The sequence below is a fragment of the Elephantulus edwardii genome, unplaced genomic scaffold (genome assembly GCF_000299155.1).
Source record: "Elephantulus edwardii isolate Elephantulus edwardi_28Jun2011 unplaced genomic scaffold, EleEdw1.0 scaffold00002, whole genome shotgun sequence".
NCBI classification, from domain to species: Eukaryota; Metazoa; Chordata; class Mammalia; order Macroscelidea; family Macroscelididae; genus Elephantulus; species Elephantulus edwardii.
In genome coordinates this window covers 41,042,383-41,064,393 of record NW_006399752.1, presented here as the reverse complement: position 1 = coordinate 41,064,393, position 22,011 = coordinate 41,042,383, and the positions used below count along the sequence as shown (strand labels likewise).

At 46.9% G+C, this 22,011-nt stretch overlaps 1 protein-coding gene across 1 annotated transcript in view; it reads right to left on the bottom strand.

Annotated features, from left to right (window-relative positions):
• PRIMA1 (proline rich membrane anchor 1) overlaps positions 1–22,011 on the bottom strand; it is a 93,741-nt gene that overhangs the window by 8,894 nt on the left and 62,836 nt on the right. Inside the window, exon 3 of the mRNA XM_006879100.1 lies at positions 1,301–1,430. Coding sequence (XP_006879162.1) covers positions 1,301–1,430 — 130 coding nt within the window. The remainder of the gene's footprint in view (positions 1–1,300; positions 1,431–22,011) is intronic.

Here is a 22,011-nt window from a genome sequence, read left to right as displayed (position 1 = left end):
TAACCCCAAACAAACACACCAGTGCCTCATTTTCAACACGTCGATGGAGTAGAACTGCCACTGAGTCTCCCAGCCTGCCATCTCATCTAGTTTGGGCATGTTTTGAGCGACCAGCTCTTGGAAAAAGACCAGGGCAAGTGGAAGGTCAGAGAAAGAGAGGAAAACCCTTAATAGGATGAATTAACGCAGTGACTGTACCAATGGACTTGACTATCTTGAGATTGTGAGGAAGGGGCAGGACGGGCAAGGTTCCGATCTTTTGTTCTTAGGGTAGATGTGAGGCAGAGTGGGCTTGACAGCACCTAACAACAACAACAACAATCTTCGCGGGAGCAGCTGCCCCATCTGTCTTCCTGGGATTGGATCTTAAATTGTTGGTTAACAGCCGAGTGTTTTTAGCACTGCACCACCAGACCTTCTTCAGGACGGGGAAACCACAGACATTCAAGCTGCAGGGGCTCCCAGGGCTGGGACTGCTGGAGTTTAGGGGTGCTGATGGAAACATGGGGGGATCTAGCACAGGTTACTTCCACTGCAAATGATGCGCTTTTCAGTCTCTTGGCCTGGCTAACACCCAGACACCTCTGTGTCACCAGAAACCTCCCTAGTCTGTGTCCTGGACACTGACAGCCCCTGTCCCTCTAAACACAGGGTTCCTCAGCCCAGAGCTGGAACGTGGGGAAGGCCCAGATCTATACGTGGACAATAAGAATTCTCCCACTGCTCGTGGCCTCTCGGCCTGAGAAGAGATGATAGAGCTTCCTGATTTCCATTTTACAGATTGGAACACTGTGATCCAGAGAGGTAAAGTGGGTCTCTCTGCTCAAACAGTACGGACGGGGGTCTGAACACAGCTCTGAGCCCAGAATTTGGGCTCCCCTTGCAACCAGCAAGGAGTGTCCCACTGGGCATCATTGCCCCACCTTGGGAGGTGACCTCACTCGCATTCCCAGGTCCAGAGTGAGTCCTGATGCCAGGGCTGGCCATGCACACTCGCTCCATGTGGCAGTGGCCTGACATATGATTGGTTCACCACACAATGGCTCACTCAGACTCCCCGGAACCATCAGGGGTGCCGTGTCTTCATGTATCAGTGGGGGGAAAGAGAGAAAGAAAATGGGTGCAGCAAATACAGCCAAGCAGTGACAAATGTCCAGCAGAGAGGGACAGTGACGCTCAGTCTACATTCTTCCAGTTTCGTGGATGTCTAACAATTCTAACAAATGAAAACGGAGACCACGTGGCTGGCAGAGGGACGCGGGGCCCAGTGGGGGCCATTCGGGGACAGGCGGGCACTCACCTTTTGATGGCTTTGTAGCAGATGATGACCAGCACAGCCAGGAACACCAAGGAGGCACAGCATACCGCGATGGTGACCACCAGCCCCGACCACCAGCTCTCCTCAGTGGGGCACGAGGTGGAGTTGGGAGCTGAAAGAGATCCCAGCAGCTGAGTTTCCCCCAGCCCCAGAGGACCGCTGGTGACCCCCCGGCTGTGAGCCTCGGCCACTCAGCCATCCATCACCAGAATGAAGGCTCTGTGGCCTCCTCTGCAGTCCCCGCCCCCACTCCACTGGGGGTGACATCATGGCTGGCCCCTGGCCAGGCTGGCCCTGGAGTTCCCAGAGCAGAGGTTAAGCACCGTGCCTCAGACCATCCATCCTCCTCAGGCAGGAGCTAACTGACACCAGGTCAGGCTTAATTCCCCATGAAAAATAACAGAACTGCTTGTTCTCCAGTCGAAGCATTAAATCCAGTTCCTCTGGAGGTGGGGGCAGGGAACAGGACTTGCTAGGACACTGGGAGAGAGGAAGGAACAGGGGATGGGAGGCAGCTGGGGCCAGGTCTCTAAGCTCCTTTTTTAAATTTTTATTATTTTGTGTGCATGTATCATTAAATCAGATCTGACTGGTACAGGAGGATATTACTCCTCCTTCTCCAGCAGAGCATCTGGTGGATTCGAACTGTGTACCTCTGGGATTGCAATGCAGCTTCTTGCCACTAGGCCACCAGAGCTCCCCTTAAGCTTCGTTTTTTTTTTTTTTTTTTTTAATTTATTATTAATTTCAATGAAAATGTACAGAGACTTTGGATTTCCATTCAGTCATTGTTGCACTTTTCTCCCTGCCCACCCCTCTCCCCCAGTACACTCCCCTCTTGGAAAAGTAAAAGAAAAATTCTTTCATTGTTTTACAAACTCTGCCCCCAGGTCCACTCTACTATGCAGCCTTCACTCTGGACTCTCGTCATGACAAAAATACTCCTTCTTGTCAGAGGTGGGTTCTCTCCACACAAAATGCGCACCCTGAGGTGGGTGCCTGCAGCCTCTCAAGTTGCCTCTGACGGCTGAAGTTGGATAGAATTGTTGTAACGGAATTGTGTACCACTCCCTTCCTCAAAGAAGTCCTGACTCCCAGAACCTGTAAATATGACTGTTTGGAAATAGCGTTTGTGTAGATGTTACTGGTTAAGAAGAATCGTGTTGCTCCCTCCCTCACTGGCTGCTGGTGAGGTGGTTCTGACCCACAGCGACCCTCCAGTGAGGTTCCGAGGCTGTAAGTCTTAGTAGCCGGGGACTGTCCGTCTTTCTCCTTCAGAGCAGCTGGTGGATTCTAACCGTTAGGGATGCAGCCTTTTGGCTGGCAGTGCAACACCCCACAGGCTGCTTACTTATTGATTAAGGAGGGTCCTAATCCTCTCTGGAGCTGCGGTGGCCGAAGGGTCAGGAGCTGTGGCGCCATCCCAAAGGCACACAGTTCAGGTCCACCAGCTGCTTCACGAGAAAGATGGGCAATCTCCTCCCCCCGTGCCATCAAACTGCCTCTGAAAACCTGCCGGTGGGTCAGTTATGGGCTGGTTCCGACGTGATGACACACAACAACAACTACAGCATCAATAATCCTACCTGAGTGATTACAAAAAGAGATCAGAAAGATGGGATAAATTATGTAGACGGCATTGAAACAGATGAGGGAGAGAACTGTTTGAAAGGGATATATGATTAAGTATTGTTGTGATGACAGGAGTCCAGAACAAAGGCTGCAAAGTGGGGTGGATCTGGGGGGAGGGATTGTAAAACAATGAAAGAATTTTTCTTTTACTTAAAAAAACAAGAGAGAAGAGAAGAGAGGAGAGGGGAGGGGAGGGGAGAGGTGAAGAGAAGAGAAGAGAGGAGAGGAGAGGAGAGGAGAGAGAAGAGAGATCAGAGTGTGTGGCTACAAGCCAGGGACCACAAGAAGTCAGAAGAGACAAGGAAGGACCTTCCAGTAGGACTCTTAGGGAGAGCAGGGCTCTGCCCATGCGGAACTCCAACTTCTGGCCTCCAGAACTGAGGGAACAGTGTAAGGTACTTTGCCCTTTGATGGACCAGTCATTGAGGAAACATCTGTCATGAGGACTAAACCTGGTTTAGCCATATTCTCAAATATCCATATACATATACTGAAAGAAGCAGCTTTGCTGAGGACCAGAGCGCAGCCACTGGCCAGGTCTGCCTCTGCTGGAACCTCCCACTCCCTCCCACTGGCCATGGCCAGAACCCCTATCCACATGTGAGAAGACAGTTTCCCATGTGAGCGGAACAATGGATCATATCAGAGAAGACAGCACCACCCAGGTGCTCATTTGTTTGTGCCTGTGTGTCAAGCTCTGTTGCAGGGGTTTCAGTGAAACGTGAGAGAGACATGAACGTGGATAAACCAGGCCTGGCACCGGATTCCCCAGGGATGATTCAAGACCCGCCTGCCTTGCTCGAGGGGCCAGCAGTCTCCCAGAGACAAGAGAGGTACAAGCTCTGAGCACAGAAGGTGGCAGGTCCCTTGGGCTCTAAGAGAGGGAGCCATGGAAGGTCCAGGTTGTTGTGGGGTGAGGGCAAGGGCTTGTGAGAAGCAAATGGTCAGATGAGGGTGCCTGCCCCCAGAACGAGGCCGCCAAGGCGCTGTCTCCTCTGTCATCCCTCTAGCTCACAGCTGAGATCCTGCAAAGACGACAAAGGCAGGCACTGTCATGACATCACAGAGGTCACAACCCCTCTCTTGAGACTCAATGCAGTTTTGTCTGCTGTGTGCATTAAACACTCATGAAGCTTGTAAAATGATGAATCTGGAAACTAGAGAGCCATTCAGGACCGCTCACTCACTGCGGCTTTATCGAAGGAGCTACACCCTTTCCTGTTAAGAGAAGCATCACCGGAAGTTCATGTGTGTGTGTCTTCCGATTCCAGCCAAGGCAGGGTAACAGGGACTCAATTCGCCCTTTCGCTTTGTATGTGCAAAACCCATACAATATGGTTTTGAGACAGTAGTCATCAGGTGGTGAAAGAGAGTGAACCCTGAGATATGAGATAAATGGGGGGGTCCTACTAATGTTGGGTTTCCAAATGGTGGTGCATGCATGGAGGAGCCAGGAGACCAGCCAAGCTGGGAAACAGAATAAGAATCCAGGGACCCCAAAGTAGCCGGAGCAGCAGAGAAGAGAGGGCTGAACACAGAGAGAACCCCAGAAATCTGCAAAGAATTTCCCTCAAGTTTCTGCAGAACACTGACCAGCACGTGTATATGAAGAAACCGCCCAAGGTTCAGAACCACGTGAAACGATCAAGGCAACTGTGCCCACTGCTCACAGCGGTCCAGGGCGAGTGCCTGCCCGCCCTGCACAGACTGACGGGCCTCCACGTTCATGGGGCATTGGGTAAACAATGCAAGGGCCTGAGCAGGTGGGAATAACTGCCCCTAGCGTAAGTACAGGGAGTCCCAGTGGCCTGGTGGTAGGAAACTGTGCTGTAATCCCAAAGGCCTGAGGTTCAAATCTACCCGCCACTCCACAGGAAGGATGGACAACCTCTTTCTGTGAGATTTACTACCTCTGAAAATCCACTAGAGTGTCAGCTCCACGTCAGTTTTGACTTGATGGCACACACAACAGACTAATTATAGGGAGCTCTGGAGACTTCGCAGTAGGACACTGTGCTGCCATCATCAAGGCGTGGGGTTCGAATTCACCTGTTGCTTATTGGGAGAAAAATGACCAGTCTCCTCTCATGGGATTTACTGCCTGTGGAGACCTGTTGGAGGATCTGCTATGAGTTGATTCCTACTCAGTGATACACAAGAACAGCCCAAGTACGGAGGCCCTTGCTAGTGCAAACAGTTAAGTGCCTGGCTGCTAAGGAAAAGGCTGGCAGTTCTAACGCACCTTTGGGGGCTTGGATCTAGTTCTGAAAGACCAGTCACTGGAAAACCCTGTGGAGCAGTTCCACTCCGAGCCACATGAGGGCGCCACCAGTCTCGCTCCCTTTGACAGCAACCGCTCCAGCTCCACCCAACAGATGTTACAGGCAACCCCCAGGGTGGTCAAATCACTTCCAAGGAGCTTAACTGTGTTCCAGAACAAAGCTCAAGCCTCTCTCTGTTGTCATTGTTGTTGTTAGGTGCTGTCAAGCCAGTTCATCCTGATTTCTAACAAAGACCGCCCCATCCACTCCATCTGCACAATTGTTAAAATCTCTGAATCCCATAGGTGCAGCTCTGATGTCAATGCATCTCGCTAAGAGTCCTCTTATTTACTGATGCTGTACTTGACCAAGCATGATGTCCATCTCCGTGGGTTGGTCCCTCTTAATAACATGGCCAATCTGAGTGAGCCAGAAATCTCACCATTCTTACCTCTAAGGAACATTCTGGTTGTATTTCTTCCCAGCCAGATCTGTTCATTCTGCTGACAGTCAATAATCTGCCAGCACTAGAATTCAAATGCATCCATTGGTCCTTGTCTTTCTTATTGATTGTCCAGCTTTCACATGCAAATGAGGCAACTGACAATACCATGGGGGGGGGAGGTGTCAGGCCGACCTTAGTCCTCAACGTGACATCTCTACTTCTTGACACTTTAATGCAGCAGATCTGTGCAATGCAATCCATTGTTTAAGACTATTTCTAGGAATAGAAGCACATCAGGCATTCAGAAATATAAACTCATAATGTCTGCTATATAATAAAAAATATTAGTCATGCAAAGCCTTAGGAAATGACATTCCATGATAAGGAGATAAATGACAGTTGATTGGAATTGATGGTAAAATTAGTTAAAATTAGGAAGCAAGGATAAGAAAACCATTTAAACTGTATGTCATATGTTTAAAAGTTCAGTAGACATTCAGCCCCAGATCTTAGTTTCTAGATATTATATACCAACTAAAAGAAGAAACATCCCTAAAGAAATATCTTGTCATTTCACTGGGGCCTAAAAGAATACAAAGATGAGCCTAGATACCAGAAAGTAAAGATGTACCAAAACACAAGAGCATGGTCCATGGCAAAGAGTTCCTAATGGCTGAAGCTGGAACAATTTGAACAACACAAGAAATAACATGAGTCTATAAATTACAGATGTTGTCAATTGGCCCACTAGTAAGAATCTTTGTTTTCTTGATGTTGACCTTCACTCTTTATTGAAGACTACAGTTCTTGACCTTCTGCAGCAAACATCTCATGTCCTCTTCAGTTTCAGTAAGCAAGGTTGTATCATCTGCATAACAAAGGTTGGTGTTGGATCTTTCTCCAATTCTGATGCCACATTCCTCTTGATAGAGTCCAGCCTCCCAAATGATCTGTTCCACTTATAGACTGAAAAGGTATAGGGATAGGATATATCCCTGGCATACATATTTCTTGCTTTTGAACCATGCAGTTTCCCTGCTCTTTCTGACATCTGCCTCCTGGTTCAAATACAGGTTTCCCATGAGCACAATTAAGCGTTCTGGGATTTCCTATCTTCTCAAGGTGAGCCACAATTTGTTGTTATCCACACAGTGAAATGCCTTTGCATAGTCAATAAAAATCAGGTAGACATTGCTCTGGTACTCTCTGTTTTCAGCTAAGACCCATCTAACATTGGCTAGAATGTCTCTAGTGCCATGGCCTCTTCTAAAGCCAGCTTGCACATCTGTCAGTTCTCTGTTGATATGCTGTTGCAGTTGTTTTTGGATAATCTTCAGCAGGATCTTGCTTGCATGTGATATTAATGATATTGTTCAATAATTTTGACACTCTGTCAGATCACTTTTTTTTTAAATGGGGACAAATATGGACCTCTCCTAGTCAGTTGGTCAGGTAGTTGTCCTCAAGATTTCCTGGGATAATCTGGTGCAGGATCCAGGGCAGCATTTGTTTGTTGAAATATGTCAGTTAGTATGCCGTCAATTTCTGGGGCCTTGTTTTTGGCTAATTCCTTCAGAGCAGCCTGAACTTCCTCCTTCATCACCATTGCCTCTTGATCATATGTTGTTTCTTTAAATTCTTCTGTGTCAGCCAATTCTTTTTGGTACAGTGAATCTGTGTACTCCTTCCATCTTCTTTTTATGTTTCCTGGGCCATTCAATATTCTGCCCACAATATCTTTAAGTATTTGCAACTTGAGGCTTGAACTTGTTCTTCAATTCCTTCAGCTTACGAAATGGCAAGTGAGTTCATCCTTTTTAATTTTCTGACTCTAGCTCTTTGTACATTTCAATACTTTGCTTTGTCTTCCTGAGTTGCCCTTTGAAGTCTTCTGTTCAGCTCCTTAACTTCTTGATTTCTTCCCTTTGCTTTGGCTTCTCAGCACTCTAGTGCAATATTCAGACCACTGAGCCAATTGACAGCTTCAGGATAGAGAGAGAAGAGATGGAGATTGCTAACAATTTCAGCTACTTGGTTCCATAATTAACACTCTTGGCACTAGTAGTCAGGAAATCAAAAGATTAATTGTATTAAGAATATCTGCTGTCAAAGACCTCTCCAGAGTACTGAAAAGCAACGATGTCAGTCTACAGACTAAAGTATGCCTGATCCAAGCCATAGTCTTAGCAATAACATGCTACACATTAGAGAGCTGGACAGTGACTAAGGATGATAGAAGAATCAATGTCTTTGAATTGTGGTGCTGGTGAAGAGTATCAAACATACGATGGAATGCTAAGAGAACATGTATGTCCTTGAGAAGGTGAAACCGAGCTGCTCCTTGGAGCCAAGAATTTTGAAGCTTCTTCACATACTTTGGGCATATTGTCAGGAGGAATCAGTCCTTGGAGAGGGACATCATGCTTGGAAGGGCGAAGGGACAGCACAAGAGAGGAAGACCCTGGATGAGATGAATTGACTCAGTGACAGTGGTAATGGGGGTAGGTGTGTCAGAGACAATGAAATTGGCTTAGATTAAGGCAGGGTTTAGAACTATTGTACACAGGGTCATGATGAGTTTCAGGGGGCTCAATGGCATGTTACAACAACAACAACAACATAAATTATTGATGGGGGGAGAGGAGATAGGTTTTTCTTACAAAAGAATCCTGACTGTGGAGCTGAATTCTGTGTCTTCCCTACCACTTGAGGGTGGGATATAATTAGTGACCACTTTGAAAAAAACAGAGAAAAAGAAAACAATAGCTTTATCAGGAAGAAACTCAGAAAATAGTGCCTTAGCTAAATAATGAGATTAATCAATGACACCATTAGGGTATCACATATCCTTTTCTGTGGTGTGATGAAAAAGATACCTCACCTCTGCCCTGCAATCCCAGAGGCACGTGGCTCTAACACACTAGTTGCTTCCCAGGAGAAGAGTGGGCAACCTCTTCCCGTGTGATCTACTACCTTGGAAAACCCCTTGGAGGGTCAGGTATGGGTCAGTTCTGACTCAATGTCACACAACAACAATAACAATGAGAAAATCATTACACAAAACCAGATGGGTAATCTATCACATATTCCTCAATCTTCAAGGTCATGGAAATAAGGAAAGACTGAGAAAATACCACAGATTAAAGGTAAGGAGATACCAAAATGAAATGCAACATGGCATTTTTGCCAGGATTCTGAAACATAAAGAGGATTTTATTAAAAAAAAATCAGTGAAACTCAAACACATTTTTGGGTTTAGGCAGTGGTAACATGCAAGCAAACTCTTGCTGAAGATTACCCAAAAACGACTGAAACAGCACATCACCAGAGAACTTCCAGAAGTACAAGCTGGTTTTAGAAGAGGCTGTGGCACTAAGGATATGATTTCTGATGTTAGATGGATCGTGGCTGAAAGCAGAGAGTACCAGAATGATGTCTATTTGTGTTTTATCAACTCCACAAAGGCATTTGATTATGTGCATCATAACAAACTGTAGCTAACATTGAGAGAAATGGGAACTCCAGAACACTTGATTGTGCTCATGTTAAACCTATATCTAGTTCAGGAAGCTGTTGCCTGAACAGAGCAAGGGAACACTGCATGTTTAAAAATAAAAAAAAAAGCCGTGTGTCAGGGATACATCCTTTCTCCATACTCTTTCAATCTATGTGCTGAACAGGCTGGACTTCATGAAGAAGAATGTGGCATCAGGCCTGGAGGAAGACACATCAACAACCCATGTTATTCCGATGAAACAACCTTGTTACTTTAAGTGAGGAGGACTTGAAGCACTTACTGCAAAAGGTCAAGGACTTCAGACTTCAAAATAGATTGCATCTCAATGTCAAGAAACAAAAACCTTACCACCAGGCAACAGGCGACATCATGATAGATGGAGAAAAAAAAATTAAGGTTGCTCAGGATTTCACCTTTTTCAGATCCACAAAAACCACCCTCAGCACCAGCAGTCAGAAAATCAAAAGACAAGTGTATTGGGGGAAATTGGCTGCCAAGGACCTCTTCATAGTAGTAAACAGAAATGATGTTGGTCTAGCGGCTGAGGTGCACCTGATCCAGTCCATGGTCTTCTTACTTGCTTGCAACTGAGACCCTGACAATAACTTCAGATGACAGAAGAAGAATCGATGCCCTTGAGTTTGGTGCTGGAGATGAGTATTGAACATATACCATAGATTGCAAAGAGAACAAACAGGTCTGTTCTGGGGAGGGTGAAACCAGGTGGCTCCTTGGAGGCAAGGATTGTGAAGCTCTGTCTCATACTTTGGGCATGTTGCCAGGAGGGACCAGTCCTTGGAGAAGGACATCATGTTCAAAAGGTTGGAGGAACAGCAAAGGAGAGAAGACTCAGGATGAGATGGATGGATGCAGTGACTGTGGCAAGGGGGTAGGTGTGTCATTGGCTCAGGATGGGGCACAGTTCAGAGCAACTGTTCATGGGGTCACTGAGTTGTAGTTGACTCCAAAGCACCCAACAATAATAAATAACAATGTACTGATGCCAGCTTCTCAATATTTTTAAAAACTGGCAAATGATTGATGTTATCAGCATGGGAGGGAACTGAGTGAATGCTATTCTGAGACTTTCTGTACTATCTTTACAATTTTTCTATAAATCTGAAATGAAAAATTTCTTTTTAAAAACAGTTAAGTAGACATGTGGAGTATATTAAAAATAACCAAACTCACTTTCATCCTATGAGATTAAAAACACACTTGAAAAGAATAAGTAAATAAGCAAGGCATTGTGGAAAAAAGGTTCATGAACTTAAAGATGTAATACTAATAAACTGTTCAAAATGAATTGCAGGGAGAGAAAGTAAAGACAAAAGAAACCAACTAGCAATGAGCTGAGTGACAGCTTCAACTCCTCACTTAATGCAGTGAGGTGCCGAAGACCAGGTTGTTATGTGAAAATATGCATTATTTGAAAAAAGGAGTATGACCATGTCAGTTCACAAAATGAAGGATGAATACATCATGAATAACTGTCAAATTACATGCTTACATAACAGACAAATCACATCATTACATCACTTCCAAGAGGCGAAATCATGGTCCACCCAAGTTGATACATAATGTTAACATCATAGTCAGAACATCTCTCTCCTGGCATCTTGGTGGTCATTACTGCCAGACTTAACATCCTTAATGCCCTCAATAGTCTGATGGTTGACTTTGTAAATGTGAAATGTTAGATAAAAGTTGGTAAATGAGGTGTAGGCATATTTATACTTGGGAAACTGAAGTTCTTAAAGGAGAGGATGCTAAAGAGAAAGAGAAAAATAGTTAAAGAAATAGTGGCAAAAATGTCAAACTAGATTGAAAAACAAACTACCAATCAGAGAAGTTTTACAAACCCTAATCACAAAAAACTTCAAAGAATCCCTCCCTGATCCTTCATTATATTTTATAACAGTGGTTTTATGTAGTATCTGTCTGTTATAACGTCCTCAAGGCTTCCCCATGTTGTGTAATGTTTTACTATTTCATTGTTTTTCCATGCTGCATAGCATTTCATTGACCCTCTGTCTTTCCAGGCATGATGCCCATTTTTAAAGAATAGCTTCTCCTAGCTCTGTGTGTCTAGGGTATTCACTGGGTCTGCAAATTGCTGTGTTTGTTTTGTTGTTGTTGGGGTTTTGTTTGTTTGTTTTTTATGATGTTTGAGGCAGCCTGCTGCGTTCTTGACATTATACGAATCTTTTCTTGGTAGGTGTTAGGCTGTTATGAGTGTGTAATGTCCCAGAGGAGGATGATTTTCTGTGAAGGACCTGTATATTGGTGTTCCCAAGCCTTCGCATGCTGTTGTCAAGAAGATTTAAGGGTAGCATTACCTGGATAATAGAGCACAGGAATATATTGTTCTCCAGAAATGATGACTAGCCCATGCCTGTTCTCCTTTGGCTTAAGAAATCCTAAGCCCCCTCTGCGTGTTTCAGTCGAGAAGGTTCAAGGGCAGCAGTACTTGGATCATAGCTCTATAGCTCCAGCCTGCACCCTTGCCTGCCACGGGCTCCAATGTTAGGCTCCCAGCAGCCAGTGCTTCTCCTAGCAGCCAGTGCTTCTCCTAGCAGCCAGTGCTTCTCCTAGCAGCCGGTGCTTCTCCTAGCTACATGTGCAAACTCTACAAGATGAAGCTTCACCATCTTTGCCTCCAAGGAGCACTCCAGTTGCACATTTCCCAAGACATTTCTGTTTGTTCTTCTGGCAGTCCATGGGAAAATCAGTACTCTCTCCTTCAGTAATCTTTATCCAGGTAGTTGAGAAGATCATGGCCTGAATCAGGCATACCTTAGTATTCAAAGTGATACTCACTCATCCTTTTTTCCTGCCTTCTGATCTTTGGGGGGAAACCCTGCCCTGTTTGTCTCCTCTGGTTAACCTTAACAAACCCCTTGGGAAACTGGGACTACATTACCCACCGGGATTTAAAACGAGGCATGACCTGCTTTAAACCCAGTATTTGTCACATACTTATATGAGACCTGCCGCTCCACTCTCTTCATCAGGGGCAGCTGTGCCCAGAAGTCTGACTGATGGGAGTGAGTGTGGAGGGTTGAATGAATCAAAGGACAGGAGGTGGCTGGAATGAGCTCCTATTCGGCAAAGTGGGTTAGGTTTTAAGTACGAGGTAACAGCCACAATCTTGGCTTTAAATTACTTCTCCATGTCACTTGAAGATAATGGCTTTGTCCATGGCTTGGCCTCTTTACCCCATGTGTGGTCACCTCAGAGACCAGTTTCTGCTCATGCAGCTGCATTTTCTTAAGTGTCAGGTAGGATAGAGAAAAAATAAAAATAAAATATAAAATTAAAATGAAAATAAAAAGTATCTACCCTTCACTGTAATGGTACATATCAGAGAGCAATGGCCACCAGGTGTGAGATGAGCCTGTCGCTGGCTGTGATGACTAAGGCCACATGCAAGCTTGGCTGGGTCTGGTGGCTTCACTATACTTCCTCTCTAACTTTCAAAGCCTCTGGTGACTCACACCCAGACTGCCTGCCGGTTTCTGGACGTGGTCCCAGAAGCTGAGTCGGCTGGGTGCTGCATTAGTCTTAATCACTGGCAGGTGAGGTGGCCGCCCTGGAGGCTGTCACTCTCTGCTTCCTGCTTCCTCAGCAGCCCAGCTGCCAGCCCCTCACACTGGCCACCACCAGTGGAACACAGTACGTCGTGGGAGGCCTCTGGGTCCCTGAGCTATGCACGTAAGTCTCTGTCAATGAACTGAATGTGCTCACCCAAAACAGGGCCCAGGCTCAGTCTTGAGGGGAGACTCAAGCAAGGGACTCGCCTGGGTTAGGAGCCACTGTCTGTCCTGGGGTTAATGACACTGCTTGGCATTCAGCGTTATGGTATTTCAGACACTGCACCTGAGCTGGGAGAAGAGACAATGGGGCCACACAGCCCTGCTGTGAGGGGCAGTCTGATGGCACAATTGACTCCTAGGTTCTCTGCACCATGCCTGACACCCACAGAAAGGGCCTTTGGGAAACTGACCAACGCATTTAGGAAACACGCAGGTACTTAGGACCTGACTCGCACTGGAAGGTGACCAAACACTTCAGGGTCATTAAGAGCATTCTGGCTCTTTGTTGCCGTACACCCACCTCCACTGAGCCTATTCCAACCCACAGCAACACTGCAGGACACGACTCAACTGTCCACACAGTTTTCAAGGCTGTAAATCTCTACTTCAATCAATAGCCACTGAGTTACCTGTGAGCTCAAACCTGCAGCCTTTCAGCTAGCAGTTCCGTGTTCAACCACTCACCACCAGGGTTCTTTTAGTTAATGAGTGTGGCTGTGACGGACACACCACCAAAGGACGGTGGGAACAAACAGAAATGTATTTCCTTCCAGTGTGGGAGACTCACTCACTCATTCACCCTCAATGCTGTCGAGTCAGAACGAACTCATAGCTGACTTGCCACTGGTTTTCAGAAGCTATAAAGTGCACAAGCACTTAACCATCTTTCTCATCAGGAGTAGCTGGTGGATTTGAGCTGCCGGCCTTTGGGTTGGCAGGACAACTCTTTACCCACCAGGCCATCAGAGTTCACTGGATAGGAGACTTGTTACCAGGTGCTATCAAGTTGACTAAGACTCAAAGTGACCCTGTGAACAACAGATGGGAACCCTGCCCTGTCCTCTACCCTTCTCACCACCTCTGACATGCTCGAGTCCATTATTGCAGTCACTGTGTCAGCCCATCCTGTTGGGGGGTCTTCCTCTCTTTCTCTGGGGGTCTTCCTCTCTTTCTCTGATCCTGCACCTTTTCCAGCACAATGGACTGGCCCCAACTGATAACCAAAGTATGTGAGATGACATTTTACCACCTTCGTCTCTAAGGAGCACTTTGGTTTCATTTCCTCCAAGACAGGCATTTCGTTCTTTTGGCAGTCCATGGGATATCAGTACTCTTCTCTAACACCATAGCTCTAAGGCATCAATTCCTCTTTTGTCGTCCTTATTCATTGACCAACTTTCAGATGCATAGGATCAGGTACACCTTCGTCTTTAAACTGACATCCTTGCTCAACTTTCAGATGCTTAGGATCAGGGACACCTTAGTCTTTAAAGTGACATCCTTGCTCTTTGGTACTTTGGAGAGTCCCTGACAGCAGATTTTACTAATACAACAAGTCTTTTGCCTCTTGACTGATGTTAACCATGGGTGTTGAATGTTAATCGAAATAAAATTAAATCCTTGACAATTTCAATCTTTTCTCTACCTATCATAATGTTGCTGTTGGTCCAGGGGTGAGGATTTTTGGTTTTTTATGATGAGATACAACTCATATTAAAGGCTGTAGTCTTTGATCTTCTGAAGCTAGTGTTTCAAGCCCTCTTTGTTTTATGCAAGTCAGGTTGAGTCATCTGCTTAGCACAAGTTGTTGAGTCTTCCTCCGATACTGATGTCAGGTCTTCATAGGGTCCAGCTTCCTCAGTTATTTGTTCAGCATACAGATTTTTGAGATAAGGAGACTCGCAGTCTGAATTCAGGGCACCAGCTCTTGGGAGAGGCTGGCCCTCCGTCTCTCCCTCCCAACTTAGGGGATGGTCCTTGTCTCTTTCCTCCCATGCGTTGTTACCTTAGGGATCTTCACAAGGCATGTATTTTCTATCGGTTCTTCCTTCTCTAGCCTGAATCTGCTTTTTTAAACATCTGAAGGGTGAACGGTTTAAGGAATGCCCTATATTGATGTATTTGTTTCCATTCCCAAGAAAGGTCATCCAACAGAACATGGAAATTATTGAACTATTCATTAATATTGCATGCAAGCAAAGTACTGCAAAAGATCACCCAAAAATGGCTAGAGCAGTAGAACATTGACAGAGAACTGCCAGAAGTTCAGGCTGGATTTAGAAGAGACTGTGGCACCAGGGATATCACTGCTGATGTCAGATGGAACCTGCCAGAAAGCAGAGAGTATCAGAAGAATGTCTATTTGTGCTATATTGACTATGCAAAGGCATTTGACTGCGTGGATCATAACAAATTATGGCCATCATTGAGAAGAATGGGAATCCAAGAACACTTAATTGTGCTCATGAGAAATCCATACCTAGATATGGAGGCTGGTATTGAATGGAGCAAGGGAATACTACATAGTTTAAAATCAGAAAAGGTGTTTGTCAGGGCTGTATGCTCTCCACACCTACTCACTCTGTATGCTGAACAGATCATTCAAGATGCTGGACTCTATGAAGAAGAATGTGGCCACAGGATCAGTGGAAGACTCACCAACAACTTGCATTAGGCAGATGATACAACTTTGCTTCCTTTAAGTGAGGAGGACTTGAAAAGCTTGTTTCAGAAGATCAAAGACTACAGCCTTCATCTCAAGATATAGCAAGAAAATAAAAATTCTCACCATTGAACTGATAGGCAGCACAATAGATGGAGAAAAGGTTGAAATTGTCAACGAGTTCATCATATGTGAATCCACAATGAATATATCTGGTACCAGTAGTCAGGAGATCAGAAGATGTATTGGAAAAAATCTGCAGTCCATGACCTCTCCAAATTACCTAGGAGCAACGATGTCAGTTTAATGACTAAGGTGTGCCTGAATCTGGTCATGGTCTTTCCAATCATTTGCTATGTATTTGAGAGCTGGACAATGCCTTGAGTTGTGATGTTGGAGAAGAGTACTGAATATCCCATGAACTGCCAAAAGAACAAACATATGTCTTGGAGAAGGTACAGCCAGAGTGCTCCTTGGAGGCAAAGTTAATATCTGTCTCACATATTTTGGGTATGTTATTCGAAGAGGCTATTCCTTGGAGACAAACATCATGCTTAGGAAGGTGGAGAGTCAACAAAAGAGCGGAAGACCCTCAATGAGATGGATTGACACAGTGACCGCTGCAGGGGGCTCAAATAAGTCAGAGATGACAAGGCTCACACAGGATGGGACAGGACTCAGATCTCTTGTTCATCGGGTAACTGACTTGTACTGGACTGACTGGCACCTAACAACAACAACAACAACAACAACAGCACACCTCTGTGGTCTTATTAATATAACAAAGTCTTGTTCCTAAATCAGGTGACATCCACAGGTTTAGGGCTTTGGGACTTACAGCACACGTGGTGGAGTCCATTGGTAGTTAAGCTGTTAACCGAGAGCTGGAGCCTCTCTAGAGGTTTGTATCTACCAGAGGCTCTGAGCGAGAAAGATGGGCATTCAGTGAGCTGTGAGTCAGTTCTGACTCCAAGGCAATGAGTTGCACTGACTTTGGGGCAACAAAATTCAGTCCTGACTGTTCCCCTTCCTCCTGTCTGTCCTTGCCTCAGGGTCCTCCTCAGCTTTGTTCCCCTTGGGCTCTGACACAGACCCCCCCTTCTGTACACACAGTAAGGAGGGGGCGGGTGGGGCAGCACCGCCTTCCCCAGCCCTGTGCCCCACAAAGCCCCATTGTCTCCTGAAGACAAGGGACTGGCTCTCAGGCCAGCGCTGTCCCATTCAAGGGCACCAGTGCCAATGGGAAGATCTGTGCCAGGACATCCGCCCTCTCCTGTGGGCTGAGGAAGCCCCCAGAGAGCCAGCCCGAGTGTGGGGTGACTCACACATTTCACACTCGGAAGATGTAGGTGGGCTGGACTTTAAAAGTGAAATACAAAATCAGAGTTTGCTGTTTTATGCAAATCTCGGGAATGAGTCACCGTTTCTAGAGAGAGGAAGTGCTCTCCTCCGGAGCTGCTGTCGATGAAAGCATCACTTCTGTGCATCTCAGCTTAGGGACCTCCCACCTTGTCGGCCCCTGCGATTCAGGCTTCTCAGTCCAGAGCAAAGACCCCTCTTGCCCATATCTTCCCAGATGCCTCCCCCGATCAGGGGCTAGGAAGTGCCTGGCTACAGTGAGGAGGCCAAAGGCATAGTTTTCTGCACACACTAAGCAGAAAAAAAGACAGGGGTCCAAATTCAGCCCAAGGGCCCTCAGCAGCCTACTGCCCCTAGAAACAAGCGGTATTTTCTCCCTCACTCTGCAGAAGGGAGGCCGGTTCTGGGTGCTGTGGCATGAATGGGGTGGTGCCCTGGCCTCTAGGCCTGGGCAAGAGATGGCGGGTCTAGCAAATGACGAGGGGCTTGCCTTGCCTGGGAGGGGATCTTGTTTCTTCCCTGGGTGGACCTGTCTCACCCCTCTTCCAGTCCTGTGGGAATGTAATATGCTTCCCCCCCAAGATGCTGTCCAAACTCCCTGTCCAATGGGCTGGCGGGGTGGTGGAGCTGTGGAAGGGGTCTTGAGCCAGCATTAGCTATTGTTTCCACTGTTGATGGAAAGTCTTGGACCCTGGAAGTATATAAAGCCTTGATTAGCCGCTGACCAAGTGCCACCAGGACAATAAGAACTCCAGAGGTGTTTGAGCCACAGTGCTGGCCAGCCTGGCCACCTTGCTGGACACAGGAGGAACGGCCTAGCTCTTTCCCAGGCCCCAACTCCTTTCTCATCCGTCCCCAGCCTGGACGGCCGCAGTGTAGGAAGCGCCAGCAGTTAGCTAAACCTCGCTCCTCAATACCAAGCATCCTCCCAGTCCCCTCTGGCTGGGGCCCTAACCTTCGCCCAGGGCCCATGCCCTGCTGGTCAGCATGCTCCTGCCCTCCTGAAACCCTGCCACCAAATCTGGGGCTGCTCTATTACCCCTCTCCATCTGTCCCTCCTCTCAGCTCATGCCTCTGCCTGCCTCCAACTACTCCATGAATTATCTCTATTGCATCAGAAGGCCTTGGACCTAAAATCCAGATTTAATCTCTCTACTTTAATTGGTTCCATTATAAATCAGTAAATGCAAAAGTACCTCTTCTCGAGGGCTGAGACAAGAGTTAGGTGAGAGGTCTGGACAGAATCGTAGAGACACTTCACCACATCTCCCTCAAAGAACCCCGATTCTCACCCAATGTGCCCCCACTCTCCACAGTGCACAGGCTTTGGGGAGGCCGATCCAGACTAGGAAGTGGGTTCTCTAAATCTTCCCTACTAACTAGTTCCCGGTGGATACACGAGCTAACTATGACATGAGAGGAAAAGTCTACTAGGACTTCTAGAATGTTCTTTTGCTCCTACAAACAGGAAAATGTGGTTCTGTTCGCCTGGATGTGGATGAGTCATTCTCTACCCCAAAACAGAGTATCACAAGGGGCTGAGGGAGTTGTGTGTTGATGTGAGGTTCCTACGGGCATTGAAGCGGAGTTTGGCAGGAGGGGGGGTATCCTATGGGAATATCCTGTCAGGACTTGGCTACGAGGGAAGGATGCTCTTCCGGGCTAGTCACAGACATGAGGGAGAGATGGGGCACAGACCCTCAGGCCTCAAACCCCCTTGATCAGTTAGGCCTCCCCGAGGCCCTGGGCGAGGGGATCTGGACCCCTGTCAGTGATTCTTGACCACACTGGAGGCGACATTTGCTCTTGACTTATCTTGACTTATTCATCCTCCCAGCCTTCCAGGCTCAGAGCCCAGGTGAAGGTGGCATCACCGCTTACCAAGGACACTATCCCCAGGCATTCCTGAGGGCACACTTAGAGACCCGATACATGATTAATAACTGTCTCCATCTCCTCTGTGCTAGTTAGACCAGGGAAATGAGGAATCAGACATGTCATTAAGAAGAGGGCAGCCACAGATCTGGGTGAAGGCTGGGGCAGGAGCTGAGGACAGCAGCTCACTCCCTAGTCTCATTAATTAGGCTCTAGAGGTGAGGGCTGAGACCTCTCCTCTGTCTTGCACCCTCAGCCCTTGCTGTTAGGCACCTCCAGGGAGGACTTGTCCACAGAGCTGGCTTCTAGCAGTCACAGCCACTCTGCCAGGTGTCACCCTCTGTGACCCACAGAGATGCAATGGCCTTCTGTTATACGCAGGGCTGCAGATGTGGTGCTGTCTAGGCCGGTGATGCTGAGAATTGATAGGAGGGTGCCCAGCCTTCAGGGCTCTGGGCAACCCCTGAGTCCACAGTTCAAGAGCTGATAATGCCTTGTTCAGGTCCACCCACCCTCTCAGCACATAGCTTGGCTACAGCACCTACCATGTGCCTGGCATTGCACTAGGTATGGAGGATAAAACTAACACTGAGTTATCTCTCCAGGACAGTTAGTCTGGGAATGGACCACAATCAAAATACCATCAAGTGCAGTATCCTCGTCAGCCTTCCCTTGCGGGAGACTTAACCATGAACTTGTCTTAGACAAGGACAATGAAACCCCAAACCAGCCCAAATGCCATCAAGGTGATTCAACTAACAGTGACCCTCAGTGACAAAGCAGTATTGCCCACAGAGACCCCAAGCCTGTGGACGTCTTCCCAAGAGTCAACTGCTTCATTTGTCTCCCGTGGGTGGTTCAAACTGCCCACCTTGAGGACGGGAGCTGAGTGTTCTAACTACACGATGACCTGAGAGCTGTAAAACAAAAAAACAATGTCACACGGGAGCCTGCACGTGAATGTTGACAGCCGCTCCTGCTACATTTGCCAGAACTTGGAAGCCACCGAGATGTCCCTCAATAGGTGAGTGGTTGAAGACTTCATGATCCATGCACAACAGAAAAGAGAAATTAACTATCGAGTCAAGGAGACACAGGGAGGAAGTCTGTGTGCATACTGCATGAAGTCAAAGGGAGAACTCTGAAAAGGCCACATAGTGTGTGATTCCAACATTCTGGAAAAGGACCCGTTAGAGAGACAGTGAAAAGACCATCAGTTGCCAGGGGAAAGGCTGAAGCACAGGGCATTTCTTACACAGGGAGATGACTGTGTCCAATGGTCACCTAGTGGGTAAGGTGTTGCCCTGCTAAACCAAAGGCAGGCAGTTCAAACCCACCAACTGCTCCTCGTGAGAAAGATGAGAAAATATCCCAAAGATTTGAGTCACAAATGATTTAAAGCCTCTGAAAACCTGCTGGAGGGTGAGCTCTGAGTCAGTTCTGACTTGATGACAATGAAAGAGTGAGAAAAGGAATGTGATGATGCTGTGACCTGACCCCACACATCTATCAAGACCCACAAGATGCCCCAGCACTAAGAGACTGGGCCCTGAAGTCAACCGTAGACTATAGTAAGAGTAAGAGTAATAGTTAAAAGAGGAATTGCATTGGTGAAAGTCTACTGTCAGAGACTTCTCCAAAGTACTGAAGAGCAATGATTTCAGTCTGGAGACTACTGTGCGCCCAATAAAGGCCCTGTCTTTGCAATCACTTGTTACGCATCAGAAAGTTGGATTATGACTAGGGAGGATAGAAGGAAAGTTGATGCCTCTGAGCTGTGGTGCTGGAGAAGAGTACTGGATATACCATGGACTGCTAGGAGAACAAACAAGTTCGTCCTGGAGAGCGTGAAGCCAGGCTGCTCCTTGGAGACAAAGGTTATGAAGCTTTGTCTGACATACTCTGGACATATTGCAAGGTGGAGGGTGGAGGGACAGCACAGGAGAGGAAGAACCTCGATGAGATGGATTGATTCAGTCACTGGGGTAATGGGGATGGGCATGTCAGAGACAATAAGATTGGCAAGGGATAGAGCAGGGTTTGGAGTTATTGTACATTGGGTTGCTATGAGTTTCAGGTGACTCGACGGCACATAACAACAACAACAATAGTAATGTATCAGCACTGGTTCAACAACTAGAACACAGGCACCGGAGCAATGCAAGACCACAAAACAAACCCACTGCCAGTGAGTGGCGTGAACCTTGAAGGACAGAGAGGACCTGTGGCTGGTGGGGGTGCCACAGCTATGGTTCCTTATGGAAAGAGACTGTCTCATCTCTATGCTGTGAACATCTGTCAAGTTTGAAGTATCGCCTTTCCATTAGCAGCTGAGTGCTTTAAGCACATCACCACCAGGGTCTGATTTAGGTCATGGACTTTTCAATCACCTGCTATGCATCTGAGAGTTGGATAATGTATGAGGACGACAGAAGAAGAAGAACTGATGCTTTTGAGCTGTGGTGTTGGAGAAGAGTACTGAATATCCCATGGACTGTAAAAAAAAAACCCAAACAAATAAACTCACACGTATAAGTGTTAGAGAAAGTGCAGCCAGGGTGCTCCTTGAGGCAAGGTTGGCGAAGATTCAACTCACCTACTTTGGGCATGTTGCTAGGAGAAGCTATTTCTTGGAAAGGTCAGTTAAAGAGAAGAAGACCCTCAGCCAGATGGTCTGACATAGTGACTGCAGCAACGGACTTGACTGTGTCGGAGATGACGAGGACAGCACAGGATAGGGCAGGGCTTAGATCTGTTGTTCACAAGGTCACTATGAATTGTACTTGACTCAGTGGAACCTAACAACAATAAAATAGCAGAGACACTGCCTCCCCGCCCATGTACGCACACAGGCACATCCCCCTAAATAATGCCCACTCATGGGGAGCTGTGTTCACTGAGCACAGAAGAGTCCCTTTGTCAGCAGGAGGTTTATGACCTTGGCACAAGAAGATGTAGCTGGAGGTGAATGTTAACTATCTGGCAGAGCCCAGGACCTAGGTGATGCTTAGTAAAGGCTGGAGGCTTCTCCCTTCATCAGGCACTGAATCACTAAGGAGGCCTCAGAAATGCCCTGCTGTGTGGAATTGACTCTGTCTAAACAGCTGTCACCACTTTGCAGAGGGCTCAGAGTACTGAACATACCACAGCCTGCCAAGAGAACAAACAAGTCTGTGTCTGAGACGGGGAAAGTAGGAGGCTCCTTGGAGGCAAGGATGAAGCTCCATCTCACATACATGTCATGAGGCATGTCACAAGGAAAGACTTGTCCTTGGAGAAGAACATGAGCTTGGAAGAGTAGAGGGTCAGCACAGGAGAGGAAGACCCTGGATAAGATGGGTTGACA